Source organism: Camelina sativa, chromosome 4 (genome assembly GCF_000633955.1).
Source record: "Camelina sativa cultivar DH55 chromosome 4, Cs, whole genome shotgun sequence".
In the NCBI taxonomy this organism is placed as follows: domain Eukaryota; kingdom Viridiplantae; phylum Streptophyta; class Magnoliopsida; order Brassicales; family Brassicaceae; genus Camelina; species Camelina sativa.
In genome coordinates this window covers 14272316-14283196 of record NC_025688.1, presented here as the reverse complement: position 1 = coordinate 14283196, position 10881 = coordinate 14272316, and the positions used below count along the sequence as shown (strand labels likewise).

The window sequence follows — 10881 nt, the reverse complement described above, 5'->3', positions numbered from 1 at the left end:
AACTGTTGTGGACCTTGGAGGACTGAAACTAACCGGTGTAGTCCCTCCCTTCGTGGTGTGATCCCTTTGGAAGTTGGAAACTTGTTCCGGCTACAATATTTGAATATGAGCAATAATTTTCTTGGTGGAGCGATCCCAGTTTTTTTGTGTAACTGCTCTAGCCTTTCAACGCTTGATTTATCGTCAAATCATCTTGAACAAAGTGTCCCTTCTGAGTTCGGTTTCTTGTCATTCTATCTCTTGGTAAAAACAACCTAACTGGAAATTTCCCTGCCTCATTGGGAAACATGACATCACTCCAGATGGTTGATTTTATATATAACCATATAGAAGGAGAGATCCCTGAGAGTATAGCCGGACTGAAACAGATGGTGTTTTTCCCTCCTCCTATTTACAACTTGTCCACTCTAATGCTCTTGTCCATAACTAGCAACAGTTTCTCAGGCACCATTAGACCTGATATTGGCACTCTTTTACCTAACCTTCAAATACTATATATGGGGAAAAATAACTTCACGGGTACCATTCCACTACCATACACACTTTCCAATATTTCAACTCTCCGTGATCTAGATATTCCGCATAACCATTTTCTAGGAGATATACCATTGAGTTTTGGGAAGGTTCATAACTTATTAAGCCTAGGCCTTCACTTTAACTCTCTAGGAAACAACTCTTTTGGTGATCTTGATTTTCTTGGTGCTCTAGCTAACTGCACTCAGTTGCAGTACTTAAATGTTCGTTTCAACAACCTTCCGGTTAGTTGCCTGTCTCCATAGCCAATCTCTCCAACCAATTAACTGAGCTCTCCCTTGGTGGAAATCTCATCTCGGGAAGTATTCTGCATGGCATAGGGAATCTCATAAGTCTCCAAACATTGGACTTGAGTGAAAACTTTATGACTGGCAAACTGGCAAACTTCCTTCTTCTGTTGGAGAACTGTCTAAATTGAGGAAAGTCACACTTTATTCAAATGTACTGTCCGGAGGGATACCATCTTCTGTGGGAAATATCACTTGGCTAACATACTTGTATTTGTATAACAACAGTTTCGAAGGTAGCATCCCTTCAAGTCTAGGAAGTTGCAGTTACCTTCTAGATCTGAACCTCGGTACTAATAAGTTGAATGGCAGCATACCCCATGAGGTTATGAAACTTCCATCTCTTGTCATCTTAAATGTCTCTTTTGTAAGAATTACGAAAGAGTATGAGAAGAATAGAGAATCAGATAGAATGATCAAGAGAGAATGAAAGAGAGAAAGAGAGAGCGGCTAGGTTAGAATAGAGGAGAAGGAGAGATTCTCATTCCTTGAATAATAATGACCTAGTTACAAACTATGTATTGGGATACAATGGAGTCTATATAAGGAAACTACTAGAATGTACATTTATAATCGTTAGAAGAATGGGTTCTTATATCCTAAGAAGAACACGTTCTTATATCATAAGGAGGACACGTTCTTCTAACACAAGGAGAACGCGTTCTTAGTGTGTTCATGTTCACACTCCCCCTCAAGCTTAACCATTTTGGAACAGAGGTTAAGCTTGAAACTATGAACACCCACCTCATTAAAAACCTTAGTATGGAAAACCCATTTGGGACAAAAACATACTAAGGGAAAAAGAGTATGGAGTCAATAGCTTAGGGTCTTCATCGGTGGCCTGGTTAGGTCCATAAGTCCAAGTTTGGAGTGTATATACTCGCAAACCTTGGACTCGCTGCTTTGGTGAAGATGTCCGCCAGTTGTTCAGAACTCTTGGTGTGACATGGCAAGATAACTCCTAACTAAACTTGTTCTCTGACTTTGTGGCAGTCCACTTCTATGTGTTTCTTCCTTTCATGAAATACTGAGTTTGATGCAATGTGAATAGCGGCTTCATTGTCACAATGCATTGTGATCGGCTTTGGAGTCTCGATGCCTAGATCCTTCAAGAGAGCTTTGAGCCACATGAGTTCGGTTGTGAGCTTCCTCATTGCCCTGTATTCAGACTCTGCACTTGAGAGAGATACCACCTTTTGTTTCTTACTCTTCCAAGTGACAAGATTTCCTCCAACAAACGTGCAATAACCAGATGTTGAGCGTCTATCTTCATGATCCCCAGCATAATCTGCATCACAGTATCCTACCAGCTCTGCATTTCCATTACATCCCATCCATATGCCTTGTCCTGGTGATCCTTTGAGATACTTGAGTATTCGGCTCACCATTTTCCAATGATGTAATGTTGGCTTCTGCATATGTTGACTCACCTGGTTCACAGCAAAGCATATATCAGGTCGAGAAATGGTGAGATAAATAAGCTTACCTACCAACCGTCGATACTGTTTTACATCTTCGAAAGAAGCATCATTCAGCTCCCCCTTATGACCAGCCTTGTAGTCTTCTTCAAGTGGAGTTTCAACTGGTTTTGATCCAAGTTTACCTGCCTCATTCAAAAGATCAAGTGTGTACTTTCTTTGCGACAAGAAGAGTCCTTCTTCAGAACGACAAACTTCTATCCCAAGAAAGTACTTTAGTTCTCCAAGATCTTTGATATCAAAAACTGATTTGAGATAGAGTTTGGTATCTTGAATACCTACCTTGTCATTCCTGGAGATGATAATATCATCAACATATATAAGAATGACTATAATACCTCTTTGGCTTGGATAAGTGAAAAGAGTGTGATCCGCTTCTGATCTTCTAAATCCTTTTTCCATCAATGTTGAACTGAGTTTATGATACCAAGCTCTTGGTGATTGTTTCAGCCCATATATTGCCAAGACCAATAGTGTCTTCAAGTCATGGTGGTGGTCTCATATAGACTTCTTCTTCCATTTCTCCTTGTAAGAATGCGTTCTTCACATCCATCTACCACAATTCCCAAGATAGATTAGTATCTAATGAGAGCATTACTCTTACCATGTGAAGCTTGGCCACTGGAGCGAATGTGTCACAATAGTCTTCTCCATAAGTTTGAGTGAACCCTCTTGCTACAAGTCTGGCTTTATATCGTTCTATCTCCCCATTACTCTTATACTTTATAGTGAATATCCATCGAGATGTCACAGCTTTCTTCCCTTTTGGTAGATCAGCTTCGTCCCATGTGTGATTCTTCAACATTGCATTAGTCTCATCTCCGACCGCATCACGCCAAACTTTATGTTCTTTAGCTTCCTCATAACTTTGTGGAATCCAATTCTGATCAATTTGAGTGAGAAACACTTGATGCTCAACAGGAAAATGTGCCAAAGTGCATACAGCTTGTATAGGGTGAGCAACCGTCTGACTATTGTAGAAGATGCGAGGATTTTTCCAGTTCTTAGGAGCATACTTGAGTCGTTCACTTCGTCGGAGGGGAATAACTTCAATGGCATCATCCTCTGTAGCCTCAAGCTCTGTAGCCTCAACCTGAGTCGGATGTTCTTCCACATGATCTTCTTCCTCTAATTTAGGTTCTTCTCCCCCGGAAGCAAGATCATCCTCCTCGGATACACGTTCTTCACCTAGATTGTTCAGTTCATATTCAGCTTTATCATAATCATCTGCTTCTTGACTATGAGGACTATCTGTTTCTTCCAGAGAAGAACAAGGTTGATGTTGATTATTCGCAACTCCAAGCCTTTCAAGAAGAATGCGGAGATTTTCTGCTCTATATGATGAAGAGTAGGGAAGATCTTTCAAGTCCTCCCAATTACTTGTATTATAGAATCCCTTAGATTCTAAGAACTTGACATCCCTTGAGACCAGAACCCTCCTAGCTTCAGGTTCATAACACTTATATCCCTTTTGAGTAGTCGAGTAGCCAATAAACATGCTCTTGACACTCTTAGCGTCAAGCTTGTCACGCTGCTCACCTGGTTTTAAGACATAACACACACATCCAAATACACGTAAGTGATTGATAGACGGTTTAATTTTGTTAAGTACTTCAAATGGAGAGATATCACTCAGTATTTTTGTTGGAGTTCGATTGATCAAGTAGCATGCTGTTACAACAACATCTCCCCAGAACTTCTTTGGTACATTTGTGTGGAACATCATAGATCGAGCAACCTCCATAAGATGTCTATTCTTCCTTTCAGCTACGCCATTTTGTTGGGGTGTATAAGGACAACTTGTTTGGTGAACAATCCCATGTTTGGCCAAATGTTGTTTGAACGCATGACTTGTATACTCCCCACCATTATCTGATCTCAAAATTTTAATCTTGGCATTATAATGGTTAGTCACATAGTTTTGAAAGTTTGTAAAAGCATCAAGAACTCTATCCTTAGAAGGAAGCAAGGTTAGCCAAGTATATTTTGATTTTTCATCAATAAAAGTAACAAAATATTTCTGATTTTCACGAGATAAGCAAGGTGAAGTCCAAACATCATAATGAATTAAGTCAAAACAATGCTCATATATAGTTAAGGACTTAGGAAAAACAGTTTTGCAATGTTTACCAAGGATGCAAGATTCAAAATCATTATTCTTAAACGAAATACTAGGCAACAAAAGTTCCAAAGCACGAAAATGGGGATGACCAAGTCTAGCATGCCACACTGAACTATTAGCCTTATCAATTATTGATTTAAAACACGACGAAAGGGAAGTAGATAGGTTTGAATCCTCAAGCACATAAAGATCATCTTTAGTGGTTCCTTTGCCAAGCACTCTACTTGTTTTAATATCCTGAAAATAAACATCATTAGGGCCAAATATTGCATAACAATTAAGATCATTAGTCGCCCTTTTAACTGATAACAAATTAGAGGTGAAGCTAGGCATATAAAAAGCTTTAGATGTTTTCTCAAACAAGTTTAAGTTTCCTATTCCTTCAATAGGTACTTTATCTCCATTGGCTATGATCACATTTCCTAAAGCCGGTTTTATATCTCTAATTAGCTTAGAATCATTAATCATATGGTGAGAGGCTCTAGAATCAACAATAAGAGGTTTCATAGCATTGAGAGTAAGATAGGCATGACCAGAAAACTCTTTTAGAGCCTTGATGAGTGCATCGAGATCAGATTTTCTCACCAACTCCGAGGAGGCTTCTAATGCTGATCTGTTTCCTTCAGTGATTTGAGGAACCATCAGAGCTTGTGTTTCACCATATCCACTCGCTTGATTTGCTCTTGGATTAGTTCCTCTCGGGCGAAGATGTGGATGAAGAGCCCAACATTTCTCCTTAAGATGTCCAGGCTTCTTGCAATGATCACATATGAACCGGTTCTTTCCATCATTTCTATAGTAGCCCTTGTTTGCAACAGCTACCTCTCCTTTGTTGGCTGTGATAAGATCACCTTTTGCTCCAAACAAACCAATGGAACCATGCTCCTTTTGAATTTGATTGCACACATCATCAAGACTTGGGAGCTTGTCCGAACGAAGAATATGTTTGATGAGATCATTATATGACGAATTCAATGTCAAGAGCAAGCCAAACACCTTGTCTTGTTCACGACGTTCATTTAGAACCACTGGATCCACCGAGTTAGGCCTTAACATTTCCAACTCTGCCCAAAGAGATCTGAACTTCCCAAAGTGTTTAGTAAACTCCATGTCTTCCTGGTTGAGATTGTTAATTGCTCTCTTTACCTCAAACACACGACTCAGATTGGAGACATTACCAAACACATTATGTAGGGTATCCCAAAGATCCTTAGCTGTCTCACAATATGAGTAAGACTCAAGAATCGGAGCATCCAAGGAATTTTGGATGAAGGCTAAAACACTTTGGTTCTCTTGGAACCACTTGTCGTTGTCACACACAGCGATCTCCTTTCCTTCTTGTTTGGTCGTCGTCTCCTTCACAACTTCATTGCTCTCAATGTGCTTCAAGAGCTCGCGACCGCACAGTGCTGTCTTTGTGGTTCTTGCCCATAGCAAGTAGTTTCTACCTTTTAGTGTAACAGGGATGATTAGGGTTTTGCTGAGATCTATGATCAGATTCTGGTGCGGAAGATGAAAATTTGAGAATAAACACAATAGGAGCGTTACTGCTCAGATACCANGCCAAACACCTTGTCTTGTTCACGGCGTTCATTTAGAACCACTGGATCCTCCGAGTTACGCCTTAACATTTCCAACTCTGCCTAAAGAGATCTGAACTTCCCAAAATGTTTAGTAAACTCCATGTCTTCCTGGTTGAGATTGTTAATTGCTCTCTTTACCTCAAACACACGACTCAGATTGGAGACATTACCAAACACATTATGTAGGGTATCCCAAAGATCCTTAGCTGTCTCACAATATGAGTAAGACTCAAGAATCGGAGCATCCAAGGAATTTTGGATGAAGGCTAAAACACTTTGGTTCTCTTGGAACCACTTGTCGTTGTCACACACAACGATCTCCTTTCCTTCTTGTTTGGTCGTCGTCTCCTTCACAACTTCATTGCTCTCAATGTGCTTCAAGAGCTCGCGACCGCACAGTGCTGTCTTTGTGGTTCTTGCCCATAGCAAGTAGTTTCTACCTTTGAGTGTAACAGGGATGATTAGGGTTTTGCTGAGATCCATGATCAGATTCTGGTGCGGAAGATGAAAATTTGAGAATAAACACAATAGGAGCGTTACTGCTCAGATACCATGTAAGAATTACGAAAGAGTATGAGAAGAATAGAGAATCAGATAGAATGATCAAGAGAGAATGAAAGAGAGAAAGAGAGAGCGGCTAGGTTAGAATAGAGGAGAAGGAGAGATTCTCATTCCTTGAATAATAATGACCTAATTACAAACTATTTATAGGGATACAATGGAGTTTATATAAGGAAACTACTAGAATGTACATTTATAATCGTAGGAAGAACGGGTTCTTATATCCTAAGAAGAACATGTTCTTATATCATAAGAAGAACATGTTCTTCTAACACAAGGAGAACACGTTCTTAGTGTGTTCATGTTCACATCTTTTAACTCGTTGGTTGGTTCTTTGATAGGAGATGTTGGTAATCTTAAGTTTTTGCTTGGTCTAGATGTTTCATACAATAAATTATCAGGACAGATTCCGTGGACCTTGGCGAATTGTCTCTCACTAGAATATCTTTTGTTACAAGGGAATTCATTTGTTGGTCCCATCCCAGATATAAAAGGGTTAACTGGCTTCAGACTCTTAGATCTGTCTAACAACAATCTCTCTGGCCCGATTCCTGATTATATGAGAAACTTTTCCCAGCTGCAGAATCTGAATCTCTCTATGAACAACTTTGAAGGAGTTGTGCCAACAAAGGGGATATTTCATAATGCTAGTGTAGTTTCTGACTTTGGAAATATAAATCTTTGTGGAGGCATCCCATCATTACAACTTAAACCATGCTCTGTAGAATCACAAGGGAGACTTTTATCAGTCGGAAAGATAATTGCCATTTGTGTAAGTGCAGGTGTGGCAACACTTTTGTTGTTATGTTTGTTTGTGGTTTATCAATGCAAATACAAAAAGAGAAAGAAGAGTGTCGGGGCTAACAATAATGAGAGTGATCTGTCTCTTTCCCCATTATATGAAATGATAAGTTATGATGAGTGATAACTCTCTAATTTACATGTTTTAGGCATCTTTTTTGTCCATATTTTGCATTATATATATCCTAACCTTAGCGTTTTTAGGTCATTAACTGTAAGAATCCATATTTAGGCCATTTAGGGTGTTGCATTCTTGCATTTGCACATTTTGGATGAAAGCATGTGCTTTAGAGCCTAAAATGGGGAGAAACAAGGTAAAATCCGAGCATGTACCCGAAGGAGCTATGGAGTAGGAAGAACAGTCTGAACCTCAACCCGATCGAAGAGGATCCAAGGGCAGGAAGAACAACCTGAAGACCTATCCAAGGACTAACCCAACCACATCCTCGAGCACCCCCTCGAGCAGACCCTCGGGCAGGACTGGGCAGCTAGGGTTAAAGGGTTTCCATATATAAACCCCCCCTCTTCTTCCTCTCGCCCTAGCACGCCGCAGACACTCAGAACAGAGAGCGAGAGCTTCTGGGAGAGAGACTGAGCGATCCAAACTCTTTTCCACTTTGTTAGGATTTATTTTCATTTTCTTTTTGCTATTCTTCTAGATTTCGATTTTGTACTCTTCTACTCTATTTCTATTTTCAATACAATGCGATTTTCGTTAATATAAGTTTTTATGTTTTCTTCAATGAGATCTGAGTAGTGAAACAAAGTTTCAAGGGATGGGATAGACAAATATGTGTTCTTGATCAGTTAGGATGTCTTAGCTTGATTGTTTATGTTATATAAATTCCTTTCTAGATTTGTGTTCTTAATGTTATATTCAGACCGAGAGGTTGAGAGTAGATCTAGGGTGTTTTGCCATTGAGAAATGTTGTTGAAATGCTTGAATCAATCAATGCTAGAGATTTACTCACTTAGCCTAAGAGATTAGATGTGTAAGGAGTTTATTGACAATAATGAATCGGTTTGTATTGCATGCTTGGCCATGTTTCTCCAACGAGAGTTGGGTAGGGGAGTGATCAAGGTTGATTGTTTCTATCACGAGAGTGTTTTAACAAGATTTTAGAGATTCATTGTCTAGGGAATATTTGCTTGAGGCATGTAGGAAATCCATACTGGTCAGGAACACTTAGGAGTTGATTACCCCATCCTTAGGAGCTTTCGCATCTTGATTGTTTACGTTTTTATTCATAACTCGACCCTATAACCGAACTGGTACTCGATCACCAGCTTTGTGTACACCTTCGAGTTGTTCTTACTCTTCTTCTTTACCAGATCACTCCACCTGATCTCGTACTCGAATGCTCGCATCGAGTACTTAGGTCGTGTGATTCTTGTTTATTTATTTTCTTTTAATTATTTTAGGATTGTTAGATCAAACCCCAACTATTGCTTGGCTTGACTTGTTTGTTCTGATCATATCTTATCTGCTAGCATAACAACCATTTGGATTGATAACCCTTTGTACTACAACTGCATAGGGAATTGATACCCTGGGTGAAAAGCCTATTATCAATGAGATCTACAAGACAACCGGTGGCTAGTGGGATCCGCAGGACGGGTTGTCACAATAATGACCTGAATGACAAGTATGACTCTCTCAAAACTAAGCTTTGATACCTTGAAGGCCAACACATCACACAACCACCTCCAAAAATCAACCAGCTTCCAGGTAAAGCTGTTCAAAACCCAAAAAACTATGCCACTGCCCAAGCCATCTTTCTTGATGATGATTTTGAGGACTACCTCACTGAGGACAGCGATGTTCAAGATGGGGAGGATATGGATCACTATGGGATGAATGAGTGTCAGTACTACATATCCGAGTATGAACCCGATCCTTCACACGAGGAGACTGATCGAGCTGATGATCGAGCACTGGTTCGAGAATCGCAAACCGATGCACCACCCGAGGCTGAACACGATGACATACCCGATGATTGTGATCGGATGATCCATCAGGTAGACGTTCAAATGACAGATCAACCTCAACTGCCTCAAGCTGAGGAAGGAGAATTAGAGGAAAGGTTTAAAGCTGCTCTTGACATCCAGTTAGAGGCGCCATTAGAGCTTATGTCCAAACGAAAAGCCTCGCCTCCTAAGTTCTTGCCACCACACGAACTTCGAGAGGAAATCATCAAGGAGACAGCTCTGCTGGAGATTGAGTTAAAGGAAGCTTTCAAGGAGATTGGGAATGCAATTCTGAGGAGTGGAGTGTGTTTAGATCCTGAACTGCAAATTGAGGAAAACTTGGAGGATCCCGGCTCTTTCACCTTGCCATGTTTAATAGGCCTTAGGATTTTCAACAACTATTTGTGCAATTTGGGCGCTTCAGTCAGCATCATGCCACTTTCAGTTGCTAACAAGATGGGTTTTAGCAGTTTTAAACCGAGTAGTCTGTATTTGGTTCTAGCTGATAGAACAAATAGACACCCCATTGGTGGCCTGGAAAACTTGCCTCTCAGGATTGGAAGAGTGGAAGTTCCTACTGATTTCATGATCCTTGATATGGATAAGGAACCAGACGATCCACTGATCCTAGGAAGACCATTCTTAGCAACAGTAGGAGCAGTGATTGATGTGAAGCAAGGGAAGATCATAATTGAGCATGGAGAGAACTTCAAAATAGAATTTGGCATCAAGAAGGGAATTAAGAAGCCAACCATTAATGGTCAAGCTTTTTTCACCCAGACAAAACAAAGAAGAGTCAAGCATCACAAAGAAGTCCATACTACATTTGTTGTGGAACCTAGACAAGAACTGGAAAATCCATTAAACCAGCCTGCTATAGTGGAGAGGAATCCAAAACCTCTCCCTTCTAAAACCCATGCTTAAAGAGCATGAAGAGTCAAGCTTAGTGACTTAAAACAAGCTCACTTGGGAGGAAGTCCCAAAGGTATCCTTTTATTTTATTTTAATTTTATTTAATTATTTTGTCTTATTTTCGATTTTTACATATTTATATATACATATATATATATATATATATATAAAAAAAGAAAAAAAAGAATAAAAAAAGGAAGACAAAGGAAATTTTGGGGAACCTGAGGCTCTACCCGAATCCGTACCCAACGCGCCTGATCGTGTCCCTACTCGGGTGGCGAGTGGAGTCCGAATTCCACAAAACCCTCACCCACTCTCGATGAAACCCTAGAAGCTATCTCTTCTATTTAAGGGGACTAGGACCCCTCTCCATCAGCATCACAAAATCGATAAGTCTCTCAACCCTAAAAACTTTTTGCCTTCCAACTTTCTACTTTTCTCTCAAAGGATCGAGAGTCTTTAATCTCTTAGAAACTAACCCTATTGATCTCGAGTTTAGCTTCTTCTCTTTTCAAGGATTAACCAATGGCTCCCAAGATGAAAACTTACCAAAAGAAGGGGACAAGATCAACCTCCGTCGCTGCTGGAACCGGAGGTGATGGTGCGGATGCTCGCGATTCTCAGGGGAGGAAACG

General features: G+C 40.1%; 3 protein-coding genes across 3 annotated transcripts; 1 reads left to right on the top strand and 2 right to left on the bottom strand.

Annotated features, from left to right (window-relative positions):
* LOC109132502 (uncharacterized mitochondrial protein AtMg00810-like) lies at nt 1787-2701 on the bottom strand. The gene has a single exon (XM_019244133.1). The coding sequence runs from the start codon at nt 2699-2701 to the stop codon at nt 1787-1789; it is 915 nt and encodes a 304-aa protein (XP_019099678.1).
* Nucleotides 2784-6487, bottom strand: LOC104783864. The gene is made up of 6 exons (XM_010508966.1): nt 6143-6487; nt 5981-6064; nt 4725-5921; nt 4430-4658; nt 2904-3838; nt 2784-2852 (listed from the first exon to the last, which is right to left on the bottom strand). The coding sequence occupies exons 1-6, from the start codon at nt 6485-6487 to the stop codon at nt 2784-2786; spliced, it is 2859 nt and encodes a 952-aa protein (XP_010507268.1).
* Nucleotides 9398-10258, top strand: LOC104783863. The gene is made up of 2 exons (XM_010508965.1): nt 9398-9818; nt 9966-10258. The coding sequence occupies exons 1-2, from the start codon at nt 9398-9400 to the stop codon at nt 10256-10258; spliced, it is 714 nt and encodes a 237-aa protein (XP_010507267.1).